This window comes from Botrytis porri (assembly GCF_014898465.1).
Source record: "Botrytis porri strain MUCL 3234 chromosome Unknown BPOR_004, whole genome shotgun sequence".
NCBI lineage: Eukaryota > Fungi > Ascomycota > Leotiomycetes > Helotiales > Sclerotiniaceae > Botrytis > Botrytis porri.
This window is the reverse complement of record NW_024066078.1, coordinates 2,739,540-2,756,378: the sequence shown is the minus strand read 5'-3', so window position 1 is coordinate 2,756,378 and position 16,839 is coordinate 2,739,540. Positions and strand designations below refer to the sequence as shown.

General features: G+C 41.5%; 9 protein-coding genes across 9 annotated transcripts; 6 read left to right on the top strand and 3 right to left on the bottom strand.

The window, feature by feature from the left end:
- Nucleotides 1-165: 165 nt before the first annotated feature.
- EAF01_003719 (uncharacterized protein) lies at nucleotides 166-3,563 on the top strand (the record flags this gene model as incomplete). The annotated part of the gene is made up of 4 exons (XM_038911973.1): nucleotides 166-442; nucleotides 700-771; nucleotides 1,016-3,386; nucleotides 3,434-3,563. 4 exons carry the CDS (start codon nucleotides 166-168, stop codon nucleotides 3,561-3,563), a joined length of 2,850 nt encoding a protein of 949 aa, XP_038773208.1.
- A 165-nt stretch (nucleotides 3,564-3,728) lies between these two features.
- Nucleotides 3,729-4,318, top strand: EAF01_003718 (uncharacterized protein; the record flags this gene model as incomplete). Its single annotated transcript, XM_038911972.1, has 2 exons — nucleotides 3,729-4,062; nucleotides 4,113-4,318. 2 exons carry the CDS (start codon nucleotides 3,729-3,731, stop codon nucleotides 4,316-4,318), a joined length of 540 nt encoding a protein of 179 aa, XP_038773207.1.
- Nucleotides 4,319-4,573: 255 nt separating this feature from the next.
- On the bottom strand, nucleotides 4,574-6,063 carry EAF01_003717 (uncharacterized protein; the record flags this gene model as incomplete). Its single annotated transcript, XM_038911971.1, has 2 exons — nucleotides 4,574-5,159; nucleotides 5,216-6,063. The coding sequence occupies 2 exons, from the start codon at nucleotides 6,061-6,063 to the stop codon at nucleotides 4,574-4,576; spliced, it is 1,434 nt and encodes a 477-aa protein (XP_038773206.1).
- Nucleotides 6,064-7,060: 997 nt separating this feature from the next.
- On the top strand, nucleotides 7,061-7,667 carry EAF01_003716 (uncharacterized protein; the record flags this gene model as incomplete). The annotated part of the gene is made up of 2 exons (XM_038911970.1): nucleotides 7,061-7,418; nucleotides 7,465-7,667. 2 exons carry the CDS (start codon nucleotides 7,061-7,063, stop codon nucleotides 7,665-7,667), a joined length of 561 nt encoding a protein of 186 aa, XP_038773205.1.
- Nucleotides 7,668-8,231: 564 nt separating this feature from the next.
- EAF01_003715 (uncharacterized protein) lies at nucleotides 8,232-8,831 on the top strand (the record flags this gene model as incomplete). The annotated part of the gene is made up of 2 exons (XM_038911969.1): nucleotides 8,232-8,263; nucleotides 8,345-8,831. The coding sequence occupies 2 exons, from the start codon at nucleotides 8,232-8,234 to the stop codon at nucleotides 8,829-8,831; spliced, it is 519 nt and encodes a 172-aa protein (XP_038773204.1).
- Nucleotides 8,832-9,660: 829 nt separating this feature from the next.
- EAF01_003714 (uncharacterized protein) lies at nucleotides 9,661-10,331 on the bottom strand (the record flags this gene model as incomplete). Its single annotated transcript, XM_038911968.1, has 3 exons — nucleotides 9,661-9,992; nucleotides 10,044-10,199; nucleotides 10,253-10,331. 3 exons carry the CDS (start codon nucleotides 10,329-10,331, stop codon nucleotides 9,661-9,663), a joined length of 567 nt encoding a protein of 188 aa, XP_038773203.1.
- Nucleotides 10,332-11,227: 896 nt separating this feature from the next.
- EAF01_003713 (uncharacterized protein) lies at nucleotides 11,228-12,471 on the top strand (the record flags this gene model as incomplete). Its single annotated transcript, XM_038911967.1, has 2 exons — nucleotides 11,228-12,110; nucleotides 12,164-12,471. The coding sequence occupies 2 exons, from the start codon at nucleotides 11,228-11,230 to the stop codon at nucleotides 12,469-12,471; spliced, it is 1,191 nt and encodes a 396-aa protein (XP_038773202.1).
- An 874-nt stretch (nucleotides 12,472-13,345) lies between these two features.
- EAF01_003712 (uncharacterized protein) lies at nucleotides 13,346-13,652 on the top strand (the record flags this gene model as incomplete). Its single annotated transcript, XM_038911966.1, has 3 exons — nucleotides 13,346-13,354; nucleotides 13,411-13,607; nucleotides 13,649-13,652. The coding sequence occupies 3 exons, from the start codon at nucleotides 13,346-13,348 to the stop codon at nucleotides 13,650-13,652; spliced, it is 210 nt and encodes a 69-aa protein (XP_038773201.1).
- A 3-nt stretch (nucleotides 13,653-13,655) lies between these two features.
- On the bottom strand, nucleotides 13,656-15,541 carry EAF01_003711 (uncharacterized protein; the record flags this gene model as incomplete). Its single annotated transcript, XM_038911965.1, has 3 exons — nucleotides 13,656-14,748; nucleotides 14,803-15,392; nucleotides 15,446-15,541. The coding sequence occupies 3 exons, from the start codon at nucleotides 15,539-15,541 to the stop codon at nucleotides 13,656-13,658; spliced, it is 1,779 nt and encodes a 592-aa protein (XP_038773200.1).
- Between the last annotated feature and the right edge of the window lie 1,298 nt (nucleotides 15,542-16,839).

Below are 16,839 nucleotides of genomic sequence, written 5' to 3'. Positions count from 1 at the left end.
CGCTAATCTGGCAGACGTCTTACGGTTGACGAGAGTGTGGGTTGATTTTTTCTATATAAGGGCTTTGAATTTAAGCAGTATTGTCATTTTCAAAAATAAAGCACAAATATATAACTCGAAACTTACATATCTTCTCTCTCAAACAACTACTGATTTATCATCAATATGGCCTTAACTACTTCCGGTTTTCAAGCACTCGGCAAATTCGATACTGCAGGTCAGATCGATGGTCCTGTCGATGTTATGAGCAGTACTCAAACTCGACGGAAATCAAACTCCCAAGCCCTTGAACAGTCGAAAGTCTTGCTGGCAAGGCCGAACCTTCTCAATGCTGCAGATTTTGAATCAATTTCTCAACTACCAGCCCGAGAACTACGTAACGACTGGGCTGGTACTTACAGGAAGGCTCATTCGGCACAACAACATCCAGCAAAACGCATGGGTAAATTTCGCAAAATTCATTGGAACGGAAATCGACGCTGTGACTTTGACCAACCGACATCAAGAATATCTAAAAGAAATACAGAAATACACAAAGGAAATTGCTGGAATGAACAAGGAAATTGCGAAGAACAACATTAAATCAAAAAGGAATGAGCAATTTGGTCATCTTATAGCTACCCCATTTCGTGGACCACAGCTGGAAGTATTAACTAAAGGCGAAGTTGAAATGCGCACAGTCAAATCGGGAAAAAAAAGGCGAAGTCAATGATTCCGATGAAGAAGTCTTGGACGACGCGGAAGAGGAAGTTTTATGGGATGAAAACCTTAGTGAGAATCACTTTCAACTACTTTCTACTATATTGAATTCAAAACAAAGAGATGCGATCGCTCCCATGTGGTCGTTGGCCGCGGCTTTAATGCTTCATCGAAACGATCTCATGGCGCACCCCGAGTTTTTCAACAGAACTATAAATCAAGGGATAGGAAGGAAGCTAGAAAAAAAAAAACTGGGAAGTGCAACAATTGTTCAAGTCCTCTCTCTTTCAGGGACAAGCCAACACGACATGGGCAGAATATAAGAATTTGGGAATGATCAACGTTCCGAAAGGAGGATCTCCAGCACAGAAAGTCTACAACGCGAGCAAGTTTGCTCAAGAGGTAGGTAATCAAGATGTGGAAGACTTTGCGCTTGAATCAGATCAGGAAAGTAGCGATGACGATGGACCAGAATTAGCAACCAGTATGAGAGATGCGCCACCACCGCAAGTTCAAGCTCTCCAGGCCCAGCTAGGTGGATGGGATGGCCCACTGACACAGTATTTTCGGGGCCAGATGGAGAGTCCTGTTCGAGACCGTTATGAAGAGCTTATACAGCCCATTGACAATGCTATTGCTGCAGAATTCGATGGTTCAACGATCGAAGGCACAAGAGAAAATCATCAAGCTCAACTCCAAAACCCCTTTACATTTGCATATTCAATACATAAAAGCCTCTATATGCTGACAATGGGATACAAAGCTTTATGGAGAAACGGTACATTCAATTCGATACTGAATGGAAAATCGGAGAATAAGCAGAAAGTTCTCAGCCTCGAGAGACTAATTCATTCCATCGAATACGATGTAAATGAAGCGCGTTTCCCGGAGAATTTTGTGGATGCGATGATACCTCCTCAAATTAAACATCTTTGCAAAAACAAAGAATCGATCCCAAGTCAAAATCAAAATCTCGCATCCGCAAGTGGGACCTTGATCCCAAGTCAAAATCAAAATCTCGCATCCGCAAGTGGGACCTTGGTCCCAAGTCAAAATCAAAATCTTGCATCCACTAGTGGAACTTTGGTTCCAAGTCAAAATCTTAGTGTTGCATTGACAGCTTCAAGTCATTCAAGCCCAGATCAAACTGATGTGGAGATGGCAAACGATCAAAATCCAGGTCAATCTCTCACCACCAACCAAGCTTCAGATCAGCACATCGCCACCAATAATCAAATTTTAGAAGAAACCTTAAGCCAGTATTATGATCAAATTGGCGGGTTGAACGGGAATTTGAGATCTTACCTGAGTCAAGCTTCACCGAAAAGTAAGCAGAACTTATCTAGAAAGATAATCGATGTTGGGAATCAATTTTTAAAGATATGTGAGAGGCATGGGTTTGATGGGAGTAAGGGAGTCGTCACCGAAGAGCACCTCCAAATTGCCGAAGGTCTGGAGAAACAGCTTACAGAGGCTAAGGAAGTGTACTTGAAAAATTCTGGGGAAGAAAACCTCCGGAGTCTCGAAAAAATTCAAGGTGAAATAAGACATCAATTTCCTGAATCTTTAGCAATCGCTATAATAGGAGGTGATCGTAACATCAGTCCGGTCCTCGAAAATGCACAAACTAAGCCCGCTGGACCAACAACAGATAACCAACAGATATCAATAGAGCAAAAATATGAAAACCTTCGGGCCGAGTATTATACTACAATTAAGAATGGTGATCATTTGTCGGGGTACCTTTACGCAGACGACAATCTTCTTGCTATAGCAGCAAAAAGAAAGCTGGAGACACTTGCCGATGAATTTCAAAGCCAATGTAATAACAACGGTTTTGACGCGAAACAAGATATCATAGATGACAATAAGCTTGTGGCTCTCACGACGTTGAGCAATGATATAGAAAAGGCTAAGGAAGTCTATTTGAAAGATTTGAAGGATGTTGATTTCAAACATCTGCAGAGCTTATGGAATGAAGCAGAGGCCGAAAAAGAGCTAGCTGATATTGTCCGAGGAGATTATAAAGAATTCTTAGTCAAGCTAGACAAAAGAAAGAAGGAACCGTCACCGCGATTCACGTCATTGGTGGGTGAAGATAGCCCTCCCAGGGTTAACGACAACAATCTGAACTCCCGATTTGTAACACCAACCGCATGGAAATCCCCCCCCGGAATCATCATCGATAACGGCATTGAGAAGAAAATCGTGGGATTTCGATCTGTTGGTAATGGTGAACAACTACTGCTTGAATGGCGGAACCATGGAGCTGAACGAAATGCATTTGAGTTGGTTGCATCAAGCGTTTACAAAGGTAAACGCAAGGAATATAGCGGTGGTAAGATGGCAGTTGGGACAAAATATGAACTCGAAAATTATTCCTTAAGGGATTGTGGTTTTGGTGGGGTTGCTCAGGTTCGTCGTCGTGATACTACAACTTCTTACATCCGTGCACCACCAACCTATATTTTTATCTCTCATAAGGGCGATGAAAAGTGGTTTACCAAATCTGATATGATCGCAAAGTTTGGCGATCAAATCAAAGATGCTATAGAAGATTACAATAAAGAGGCACATCAAACGCAAGTGACAGGGAACCGTGGATGGAAGAATTCAAGGCACAATGGATGGAAAGACTCAAGCCCATTGAATGATAATTCTAAGAATAGCACATGGGACGACTACGTGTAGGTTTAATTGCTTCCGATGACATCACACAACTAACTTTCCATAGTATATCGCATAGCAGAGGACATGGGGCCAAAGAAAATATCATAAGCAACGATAGTTCACCTGTTATGGACGAACAAGAAATGTACGAGAAATTCAAGCAATTCCTCAAGACCGGCACGGGTTGGGCATGAAAGGCATAAAATCATTAGAATCTATCTAGAAGAGTAATCGAAAGATGGAAGGGCGATAACGGTAAACCGTTTACAAGTACTTGTTATTGATACACGGGATTGGTTTCTATGAAGTATATATTGGATTAGATGAATCAAATCTATGGACAAAATCCCATCGTGAAAATGTATTCCTATATTGAAAATGAAATTCGAGAGGTGTCAAGGATAAATCTTTTATCCGATCAACAAGTCTTCGATGAACTCAAAGATGCGATGACGGGCCGCAGATACTCTTGGTATACTGTCGCTTACGGGCTTCAGGTACAATATCGTCGCAGGCAATTAAGATTGCAACATTTCGAGCCAGAAAACCTCGTCTACGAATGGAACGTACTTTGCGATGAAAGACTCGATTGGAAATATCGTGGGCATCCATCCTTCATGAGTGTTAAGTTCAATCGTGCTTGCTTGGTCAACTTAAAAGTTATTCCAATTCGAGCGGGATTTGGATCTAAAGGTAAACTTTCATCCGGACTTCTCTGATCATCCCAATTGACTTCTTTCCAGCGAAACAGGTAACAGAGAATAATATTGATGGATGCATCCTGTTCCCTATCAATATGGTTCTTACTGTGGGGAAGCCAGATTATACGATGTGCGACGGAAGATTTGGAGAGAGTGAGAATTCGAACGCAAGGCTGAGATGGGGCTACTTTTATCACGAGGGGCCGGAATTCAGGGTTGATTACATACATGAGCGAGTGGAGTATTGATTTAAGGTTGTAGATGCGGGGGAATTGGGGACTGATTAGGTTATTTCGTACTATTATAAGGTCGAATCGGACTTATAAAACCCCTAAACGACTTCCGTTTTATTTTATTTTTTCCTCACTGCCGAGAGTCACAAAAAATGAGGCCAATTCAGTAAAAATGAATCTATTCAATATCACAATTTCCTATCATATGATCTATGCTATGAGATGCTTGCTTCTACTAACTGACTGAAAGAATAAAATACATTTTCTTATTTAAATAACCCCGTCAACCACGACCGAAATATGCGAAGAGCATTTGTTGGATTTTTTGCTGAAGATACAACAACCGCATGGACCACCCCATCTTTGAAGATCGAGGAGAGCAGCGTTAGATAAAGAGATACATCTCACTGTAGTAGAACCTTCAATTCTTCCACAAGGGCCGATTATGAATCGCAGTCTCAATAATGAAGTACACTCCTTCAATCGCTGTTGCAAGTCGTATGTTTCAACTGCTGCTATCGTTCTTGGCAAATGGCAGACGCACTTCGAACCAATGGCATGTGTATTCCATTGAGATGACCACAGGTTTATGGTAATATTTCTGATGTTTTGGAAAGCAGAAAACTTCATGAATATGTCAGGAGTGCACCAGAACATGGTCTTCTTATAGTAGACGAGAACTGCCGTTTGGAACAATGTTTTCGATATCATCCATCTCTCGAGAGAACGTTTTGGTTTCCCATTGACGTTTGTGTTGTATCCATTCGGTATGACTCTCTCTAGAATATTATACCAGGTCTCTGCAGGAAGGTAAGCTTCTCGGTGTCTCTTTTTGAGAACGAGGCGTTCTTTTGCACTATAGCCAATGGTTAGCACGTTCTCTCTTGTCTTTCCCCCTTTGATACTACATACAACTTCACACGTTTGACAAATAACATTAATCTCCCTAGCTCCCTCGACTTAGTATTATTGATCGTCGATAATGTATCGCCCAAGTATTTCGTTCTGTTTTGCATGTTCTGGAGCATCGAAGAAGCTCTATTAATCTGACTATTCGCATTGTCCATTGAAATCCTCGTGCTTTCGATTTTATGTTGTCGCCTTATATTAGTTCGCAAGGCTGACCGGCGCTGGGTAGAAAGAGTGGCTGATTGCAACATTTCATCTGCCAATTTGTAATCGTGTGAGGTTCGCTTCGATTGGATTGCACACTCTTCCTTTGATTTGTGTACTAATTTCTGTACTACCTTTAAAGCAATCATGATTGGAACGATAGAATCCTTCGAGGCTTCAACACAGCATTCTAAGGATCTAATCGAGTTTATAGAAAAATCCCATTCACTTTCCATACTCGTATAAGATGTTTGATCCAGAATACCCATCTTGATCTCCGGGCGATTGCAGTAGTCTTTGTGATTTTCCTCGAAATATGGATCAAAGCCGTATTGTCTCTCGGGAGGGGCAGGGTCGGGGCCAGATCTTTGTGATAAGAGCAATCTGGCAAATTCTGCGTCATGATTGTTGCAGCATGGTGCCTCGTACATTGTGTCGTACTCAAGCCAGCGGTTCAATGCAACCTGAGCTCTTGTAAGATGTTCCTCTTTCTCTGATAGCGATAGTAATGTGACCATACTGCTGGTGGTCAAAAGAGGGGGGTTTCCCAACCCATTAACATGTTGTAAGAAGCCTTCCAAACTTCTTTCCGGTTGGGTTTCCTGGAAAGAAGTAGTCTCTGGAAATAACTCCTGGGTGTCGTTCATTCTGACTGACGAATATGATAAGCGGATGGTAGAAATTTCAGAAGCAAGACGATGTTGTGATCAAAGCAGAGCTCTTGGTTGAAAGGAAGCTAGAAATAAGGGAGTCGATCTATGAAGCTACTCTCACAGGTCTTGAATAATCCTAGTTCAATTTTCAGCCTAGTACCAGGTTTTGAGATCGACCATGTTACTCCCGAGTATCTCCGCCGCCAAGCTAGCATTTCCAAGGATGGTCGCCTTTCTCTTATCTCTATTCATGTATCAAAAGTGATTATGCCTCGTCGGCAAGGTCTGATTCCCTCGGTAGCAGGGAATCATGGCCCCCTAGCCCCTTATTAGGTTCATGAGGCATACTCTATAGTTATTTGTGGCTGTGAGGTGATGATTGTTTTTCTTCATCCAACTTTTCTATTCTCTGTTAGTTATAGCTGAAAATAAGTAGAACAGGGCTTCATCAACAAGGAAAGTTAAACAAGGAATAGGATCCTCGATGACTGTCAATTTAAGGCGAAAGTATAACCACCAAGGTTTTTGGACAGAATACAACGTGTTCAGGCTCTCATCTCTTAATCCGTTCTGTTCTAGGCCTAGCATGCGTCTTCCACATCCTGAAATAGATATTCTGGAAAATTTAAATGGCTCGGGGATAACCAAGTCTTCATCCTTATATGACACCCATCGCCAAACGGTTTAATCAGGGGGGAAAGCTTTTTTGACCTAGCCATAACCAATAGATCATTAAGCCCTAGGTTTTTTGAAAACGAAATTACTTATTAACACTTTTCCAATATAATTCGATCTATTCCCGGATTAATCGGTGGCTTTGAGAGGAAAGGAGTATAAAAATAGCACGATGAAGTACAATAGCTATCACACTTCCGTTTCTATTCTCATCATCGGATCGTTCAAATTTGTGTTATACCTATTTTCAGTCTTCGACGCACCCCTCGGGTCTATGCTTCAGAGAAATTCACATCGATATCATTCTAGAATCGATATGCAGGCGAACGAATATAACCCCCAATCAGACCAGAGCATCCACGAAGTTGTTGTACGGAAAATCAACACCGCCACAGCATCATGGTGGGATTTAACTACAGAGGGTATCATGCAGAGAGAAAGTGTCTATGAGGCTGTCAGAAGATTCTATGGGTCTCTTGATCGGTTCCATGTAGAACTAGCATTGTTCATATTTCCAGAGCATGTACTTGAGGAACAACACCTCAAACTACATCGAAGGCTCCAAGATATGATTGCCACAGTCAGAATTCTTACAGATGTTCAAGACTATCCACAAACACAAGCAAACAAGGCCGCAATCCAAAAAATGACAAATGGACTTATTTGGTCCATGTGTGAGTGGATACCGTTTTCCAAAATGATTTTTCTAACATAGTTTAGATGCTGATATGCATGGGGGGAGGAATCCTCACGACGATAACAAGATTCATCCTTCTGCGAACCCTCATACAGATCCACGCCGCACCATTGAGTTTATTGAGAATTCTTTCAAGGAGACTATATTGTGCCCGTGGCACATCAACAACCCTGATTATTGCGAAGCTATGAAGGCAGAGTCAACTAATCAAAATTGGGCTGACTGATTTCTGGAGTTTCTAAAGAGCAAAGTATAGTGTAGGCATATCGTGTGGATGGAGGGGGTTCCTTAGTATAGGTTTTTCCCGCGTTGGTTTTCCTGATACTCTAGTGCAAATGCAAAGGAAGTTCTTATTATCAGCGTTTTGAAATTCATTTTGAGTGTGAATGTCACAATTTGCGCGCCACCAAATTATGTCATGGATAAATCATTTTTTTCCTGTCTCATCCTAGCTCCTTGAACTTATGCATAGGAACGCATAGAAGCAACTTGTATGGGCGAATAAAAGGGAGGGATGACAGGGCTGGAGTGCGAGGCTAGTGATAAGGAAATGAGATGGATTGGGGGAGGGGGGGTGTTGCAAGGGTATATCTTAAAAAATTGCTTCCCGAAAAAGCTCAATGGTATTCAGATTTCCATTATATAATTGATGAGCTTCCACTCAAACAAACTCATACGAGCCTTGCACAATTCTTTGAGATAATTGTTATGGAAAAAGGAAACACTCACACACATGAGCGCTGCTCAATGGTATGTGAGCATGACTTGAATCGAGGAATTGTTATGAGATATGGGAGATGTGAGAGATCATCTGGCTCCGAAGTTAGTATAGTTTCTTCTAAACTGAGCAAAATATCCCTAATTTTCCATCCCCAAAACTTGAGACGAGTGCCTAATACAAAGTCAGGAAGACCCAAAAGAAAAGAACGGCATATCTCGACGCCGATCTGATTTGAGACCCGTCATCTCTTGCCGCCCTGAACTCTCGATCGAACATATGAAATCTGTCAAACCACATCGACTACAAGGAGAATACCCAAACACGTCGAGAGACTACGATACCAATGGTAGCACGCAAAATCACGAATCTTCCCATTCCAAAAACGTATATACCGAATTGATCTTGGAAGATCATCTGCCGACTGTTATTGGAACACCTCGAGGACATCGATGTCCATTTCCACATTGCGGCGCGTTACATTCCAGTGCTGAGTCTTTGCATGCTCATAGAGAGAAGCATACTAAAGAATTGTCCATGAAGTGCTCTATTTGCATACACTTGCCCCCAGCTCGCTCATTTGACCAGGCTTGGAAACATCTATTGGATTGTCACAACAGGTATTCCCAAGATGGACAAGGTGTTAGCGCAATCATGAAAGCCCCAACTTGACTATCACTGACCCTTGATAAAATAGATTAATCGCGTTCCAAATCCACAGTATCAACAATCAATTCCGATTCATAATTTTGATACAAGGCAAGAGGAAGGAGCATCTCTTAAACAACAAACCACATCACTTTCCCTAGAAATTGCACCATTAGGACGTGGTTGCGAGAAGGTCTTTGAACGAAAATCGGAACCGAAATCGCATCACTTTAATGACAGACCATTTCGATGCAGCTTTGAAGGCTGTGAGAAATCATACCAGCAAGATAGACATCTGAAAAGGCACAAACAAATTCACTATCGCATCCACAAGTGCGATTTCGGGAAGTGTACCAAAGGATTTAGGCATCCTGGGAGACTATGGAATCATCAAGATAGGAAAGATCACTTTACGGTATTTCCACATCCACCGCCTCCAAACCTACGGAGGAGAAGAACAAAGTTAGCGCAAAGGGCACGAGAAAACTCTTCACAGGGGACACAAACAATGTCCCCATAAAGGGTGATCTCTCATTAAGAACAGGATATTAGATCTAAATGCTGGGCTATGGTTCCCTTTACATCTAGGGAGGCAATCATCATTTTCTTTTTGTAAATACTTTACATAAAAACTATCAGATACCTCACATCTTCTCTTTTTATTTTTGGTTCCGTATGAAGAAAAGGACATGCAACTTATAACATTCTGAAAATTAAAACGCGAAACATGAACATCCAAATAATTCAAACTGTATGAAAAAAACATAACATGATACCATCTCAGACGTATACATAACACTCAACCACCGAGAACAACTTCCATCCATACGTTGTTTCATACCCTCTGTAAGAATCAAGGGGAATAGGGAGGGGGAGGATCATATGACGCTGAGCGGACGGAACGGAAATGTGTAAGACCCTCATGTTGTGTCAAACCGACGACCTCGTCGCCCGTCAAATCGATCACATCCTCGTCGACTGTCAAGTTGATCATTTCCTCATCTTGACGCAGGTCGATGGCATTATCATCACCCGTCGAATCGACGACCTCGTCATCCGTCAAATCGATCACATCCTCGTCGCCCGTCAAATCGATTACATCCTCCTCGCCTGTCAAATTGATCATTTCCTCATCTTGACGCAGGTCGATGGCATTATCATGACCTGTCAATCCTTCGTCTCTTTCTGAAATTTGTAAGTTGAGTCATTTAACTGAGTAAATACAAGATAGTATACCTCTTGCCATTTGTAAAATCGCTGTTTTAAGCTCAAAATGTAGAAACGAGTCTTGAAAGACACGAAAAGCCATTCTGTTCAAATTGACAGATCCATAATTGATATGAGTAGCTTTCAGGTGGTATTGCAATATATGTCCTAGACCTTCCTCGATCTCTGCTCATTTCCATTCAGCGAGATAAACTCAATCTTGTAATATGATAACATACCTTGTATCTGCGGGTCATTGTCTTCTACATCAACAGCTGCAGATACAGCGTCCATAGTATTTTGACGTAGCCTGAGCATAACGATTGCAGGGAAACGATTGATAATTTCCGAGGGGTTTGTTTTGGTGATGAAGAGTTGTTTTGATGGTTGGGAATTACAAAGTCGAAAGGAAAGAAGAGGGTTTATATATGTTTACTTCAATTCAATCTTTTGATTACATCGAAAAGTATAAGAGCATGCATATTGATTTATGCCCGTTTTGAAGCGTTCATGCACGTGTACTGATGCTGGCTGGTTTGAAAGGGGGGGTTGTCTGGAGATCAATGGTAAGGCCGATTCGTACTTAAATTAGTACGAGTAAGAAGTTCGATCGGGAGCACAATAGCCAACCATGATGATGAGACCTGAACGTGCTCAAACAAGTACTAAGCTGATTAATTTGATAAGATACGCTGCTTTCAAATAATAACACCTTATCGTACTTAAAGGAGACCTTATTCGTAGCAGAATCCACAGAATTCGTACTCATGCAGGAACTGAGTCTCACTCGGGAATATTTATCCATCAATCATATACCAAGAACTACTCGTACTCAAACAAGTACTGCTTCATAGAAAGATTAGAGCCAAGGGGTTGGAGTGATAAGGCGCACAAAGAGACCTAATCGTACTCATTTGAGTACTAAGCCACGTTCGAGAATATTCATCCACCTATCGAATACCAAGAACTGATCATACTCATGCAGGGACATTAGTATCAAATCTCGAGGCAGAATTATGAATGAATATATCCAGTGTGTATCCGTATTTCGAATAGTTATAATTATCCGTAATTATACAACCAAGAGAGATATGTCCAAAGCCGTAGAAAAGCGGAGACGGTTGAGGGGCGGCATCGCGGCCCGGATGGGCGGCTGTTGCCAAGGGAAAGATTTGCCACTGTAGATTTCCTTACCATCAGCAGCTGACAAATCAATGAAGGGCGAACCCTCACCAAGTCAATCAACTGAGATGATATCAACGATCGGAGAAGATATGAACAAGAAACAAAACGAAGCGACGCTGAATATAGCCATTCGAAATGCTGGTATCATGGAAGCATCAGATGCTGCTACTGCCAGCGCTCATCATCAACCCGAATCGCCCAAGCTACTTGTGAATCAAGAAGCTGACAAAAGGGCCAGGCCTGACAATGATCAAGCGCAAGAAACTGAAGCTCATAATATCCATCAATACGAAGTCCTAGATGCTCCTCGTATCTTCGGGGACTTGGAGAATACCGCCTCTACTACTGTTCCACAAATCGACAATGCACGCAGTAGCTCTCAGGCGCCTGAGCAATCTGATAGTGTCGACGCCCGTGAATTTAATAAGGTGATCGATGGAGGAACCGCATGTGTTAGAAACGAGGAAATCGAGAATCTCGGAGCGAAAGAAACAAAAAAGAGAAAGCAAGCGAAAGATTCAGTTCCCAGCACATCACAAACTTCTAAGCGTACTCGCTCGATATCTTCAGAGGCTGTACATCGACAGCAATTCGAATCGCCTTTCCAAATCCCAATCACGTCCACTGAGCGCATGCGGGAAATTGAGAGCCATGAGATACAACGCAATCTCAATTACATGCCCAACAGAACAAGCGCGGTACTCAAGCCTGATGGAACACAAAACAATACTAGTGTGGAAGCACATCTTGTGCAAGAGAGGGGCGAGGTTTTTACTTCCAGATGCAATTCTTGTGGTAATAAAGGTCGACCGGCTGGGCCATGGAAAGAATGTGTAGCATTAGAGGGGTTTTTGCAAGGTTCTTGTGCGAATTGTCATGTCAACAATTTAGGCAAGCGTTGCTCCTTACGACGTAAGTTTTCTGTTTATACAATGTATGAAAACCATCACTGAATCTTCCCTTAGCACAAAAGGACTACTTCTTTCTTGCTCCATCTAAGAATGCACGTATAGCCTCCAAAAGTACTTCGAAAAAACGAACCGGGGGTTCCGAAGAAGTCTTAATTGAGCAATTGATGGCAATGGATTCTGATGGGAGAGACGACATTGAGGATCAAGCCAATGATATTTTGACTGCCCTCCGAAAGACTCGATTACGGTTGAGGAAGATGAACAAGAAGATTGAAAAAACGGGTGATAGCGTAGATGGGAACGAAGGTGAAATTGATGAAGCACAAGATTCAACAATAGATCCTCGCCTCTATAAAATTTGAGGATTTCAATGCAACTATTTCGTGAGCGGATGGAATGTTAAATATCGATCCATTCAACTTCGTTTCGTTTTCTACCAAGCTAATTTTGAAAGAAAGAAAATTTTCTCTCCTTTCTCTACATTAATTTCATGATTTACAATCAGTTAGAATCGTGCTTCACTAAGTACTTTAATCGTACATGAAATGAGTCCCTCCAAAAAACTTATTCCATAAGCAAGTCACTCTCATGTACAATTAGACAAGGTGACGAACTCACTCCAGAAGGCGTAAACCTGTGAGATATAACGAATCAAATCATACCAAATTTTCTTATACGTGGTCAATTATTTTCAGACAACGCCATTATCGTTTCATTCATTCAATTTAGAATATCTGGTCTGGTCACCAAGCATCAGGCTGTGTAGGTAGTGGGACCGATTCCGAGCCCAATGCTTAATTAACGAATCATCAAAGACTGTGCGGCAGTCGGTAACCACTTTTGGTCATTTGACAATTTCTAGCCTTGTCCGCGCTGTCATATCCTCTGTGAGCCTCATCCTCTATTCTTATTATTTAGTCCTTGTTCGACTCATCTTTTCCTCTTTTTCCTTTCTTTGAATCCGGAACTTCTTTGCCAAAACACCCGATGCAAGTGAAAATTTCCTGCTCTTAATAGACTATGCATCTGCTAACTGTGGCGTATTTAGATCGAATATCCCCAAGTCTTGGCTTCAAAATCGCATCATCATTCAAATCCGATTTATTTGCTTAGCACCCCTCAAGAGTATGTGCATATAATCACCAAGACTTTAATTGTAACTACTGACTTCTACAACAGCTAGAAACACTATCGCACACCTAAGAATAACAACTCGTTGAAATCCAGCTTATCGCAATGCCTGATGTACGTACAGCTGCCGTTCGTTGCCTCAAAGTCCAATTCTAACATAGAGATTTTAGGGCAGTCAAACCATTGGTGGGGACTACGAAAACATTACATGGCACACATTCGAGGAAATTGATCAGCCTAGATTGATATCATGGGAAGCTGCCTCCGATTTTGACCGCAGCTATATAGGCATTGGAATAGGGAATGTGATTTCTATACATCTCAATACCAATATATCTCAAGAAGATTATGAGCTTCCTAGTGGATGGTCGGTACTTGTAGCAGATGTCAGGAAATTTAAATTGATAGTTAAAAATTAAGAGGACCTATATAAACTCCACATAATGAATTTACCAACCATGAAACCCAATCTTATTTCAATCCCATAATCATCATCATCATCGTCATCATCATTGCTGATAGGAAATATCTTGAAACAATGAGGACCTCCGGGTTCTTTCTGTCTTGCCTCTTCTTGTTTACAAAGGCTCGTTTCGAGACCGTTCAAAATTATGTCAGGGAATACCTCTCTCAAGTCGCCTCCTCCCATATTGATCTCTGAAATACTCTTTCCAAGGGATGAGCATACCCATATTTGGTATATGAAATCCTGAGTGATGTCCGTGAACGGAGCAATCACCCGAATAGCATTGGTCAATTGGTAGTTATGATCTCGAATCCTCTTCCGGCTTTCCATCATACCATCGACAAGGCGCTTTCCAAAAAAACTTTCGATTTTATTCCTGTTCATCGGGCAAGTCTCGAGGATTCGACGGTCAGAGATGCTCATTTTTGATATCCAACCCATTTCTGAATCAGAAGCTGTTACCGAATCAACACGTTTCCGTTTCCCACCGGTGTTGTACAGCTTCAATGGTGAATCTATGCCATCTTTCTTGTTTTCAGTTTCCAGCTTTACTAGTGTATCTGAACTTTCTGCCTTATTATAAGACCGCGCCGCTTGTGATGGGTTTAAAATCGAGGATATTGAAACGGGCTTGATACCAGAAGGACTTGCTTCGATGAATGGGCTGGCACCAATAGGTCTTGAGGCGGATGAACCCCCAGTGGATGAACTCCCAGCAAATTGGATAACGAATGAACCCATAGTAGATGAATCCTTAACGGACGAGCCCCCAATAGACGGATCACCAGCGGATGAGCCCCAAGCAGGGGGACCCCTAGCGGATGGACCACCAGAAAAGGGCTTTGGCTTGATATTTAGACTGGCAGCGATAGCTGTGGTGTCAATAACTTCCCATCGGAATGGCTCGAGCACGGAATCTAGAATCTGACTGGCCAAAACATCTGCCCCAAGCTGTTTGGATAGTTCCATAATGCCTAAGGATTTGAGATGAGCCATAGCTTCATCAAAATCTGTGCCTTTTAACGACTTTGAGTCCTCCCATCTAGAAGAAATGATTAGTGAATGATCCTCAAGAATAAGTATAGTATTATCTCACATTTGGTCTGGTACCTGCGGAATTAAAAATAAAGCGCCTTTATCAAGAGCTGAACATATTTTATTATATATGAATCCAGTGCCAACCCAATAATGTAAGTTTGCTTGAATAGTAGCCACTTTGTCAGTAATCTTTTCAGATTGTGTGAATACTTTGCTCAATCGTTCATAAAGAATATTATGTAAATTATTCGTCATCATTTTTTGCCCATGTCCTATCAGCAATGCAAGTTGATAGAAGAAAGCAACATAAAATCTCCAAAGAATAACATCGTGTTCTTGTCGTGAACGAAGATGCTGCATTGTAAGATATGCTTCAATAGCAATAACCTCAGTTGATTGCTGAGAATCTGAATTCTGAATAGATCGCCAGAATTGTACGGGATCTCTCTTCCATATCTCATACTGAGATTGTATGCTAGCTGGCAAAGTGATATCTTGAATTCTGATAATTGTTGTTAATGCACGGCCCTTCGATTGCTTCTTTTTGGTTTGGTTGGGCTTGCGAAGGAGTTCTTTAGCTAGTTCTTGAGCTATGCTTTTCGATTCGGCAGAAAAGGATGTGTAGACATCAACAATAAGGCTTGTAAACTGCGAACTAAGTTAGATCTCTGTTACTATTAGAATGACTGGGAATTACATACCTCCTTCACTCGTAATAAACCTTCAAAAGCCTGTGCTTTATCAAAATAATCCATATGTTGCATAAAGTCACCAACGGTATACATATCGAGCGACATATTGAAATAATGAAGGAAGTTCGTAGGAGTCTGGGCTAATTTATGTTGGTTCACTTCTCCCCATAGTTTATCAAAAAGGTTAGAAGTTTTATTGTTACAGCGCATTGCTGACACAGAATAGTCTTATCTTAGGACCCCAGAAAGTCCAGGGGTTCTTCCAGGGATCCTTTCTAAGCTAAGCCATTTTCATTTATCATATATCGCTTTTACAAGAAAGGTTAGCTTGAGATTTCACGGAGTAGGTACAGGATCAGCGGCAATGTTAGATTTCCGCCTCGCTTAACACCCCTTGAAATATTGCCATACTATTTTCACCCAATTATTTACCTCTTGAGCCTTCGTCACCTATACAGTTTAAAGCAATAGTAGCATTGATTTTGCATTGGTTCTCTCCTAACCCTAGCGACATGCATAGATTGATACTATCTGAAGCAACAAAGTCACATTGTAGGATTCGTGATGGGCTCAAGATGCCTTATCGTGTTTCCTACCAGAATCCACTCCACAATGACTGCGAGTAATAGTATTTCATTCCAAGTCACTATTCATGCAATATCTAAATATCTTCTTCTCGAAACGATCACTCAGGTCATTACATTTTTGATGAATGCTTATGGGAGAATAGAAATTATGAGATAGCTGGAGACCCTGGACTGCATGAACTATGGCCAGGGGATAGAATATGATAGACTTCACTCGTTTCCAACCAAATTGTGAGATACCACCCTATATGCAATACGAAAATAAATGCTAGAATTCTGGTCACACCAGCAATTTACACCGTTGTTGAAACTCATGATCAATCATTTTCTTTCGTATATTCTCCTGTATTTATAGCTGAGAAAAATCCCATATTGAAGTTTTCCAAAGTAACTTCTCATCAATATATCACTTTTACCTCCCAATACTTTATCAACTCGAGCAAGTATTGAGCTGCCGACGCCGCTATGGATCCAAACAACAGTACCACTCCAGAGGTTGACCCAAAAATACATGAAAAGGTATGCTCCTCTTATTCGTTTGTTCCTTGATTCAATTGCTAAATTGAATCCTCATAGAAAAAAAAGCTTGGATATAGGGTTATACGATATACTGGTCCCGTGGCCCCTCTTGCTGGTACCGAGCAAAAGACTGGTATGCTTGTGATTCAAACTCTTCAACCTTATACTGACCTTTGCTACCACACAGATTCCGAGAAGCCCGCGGGTTGAGAGAGTTCAGCGTTCGATGATGGGAAGAAGGATTGTGACAGAACGGCGTGTTTTTTTAGCAGGCGTGTAGTTGTTACATGGGATGTG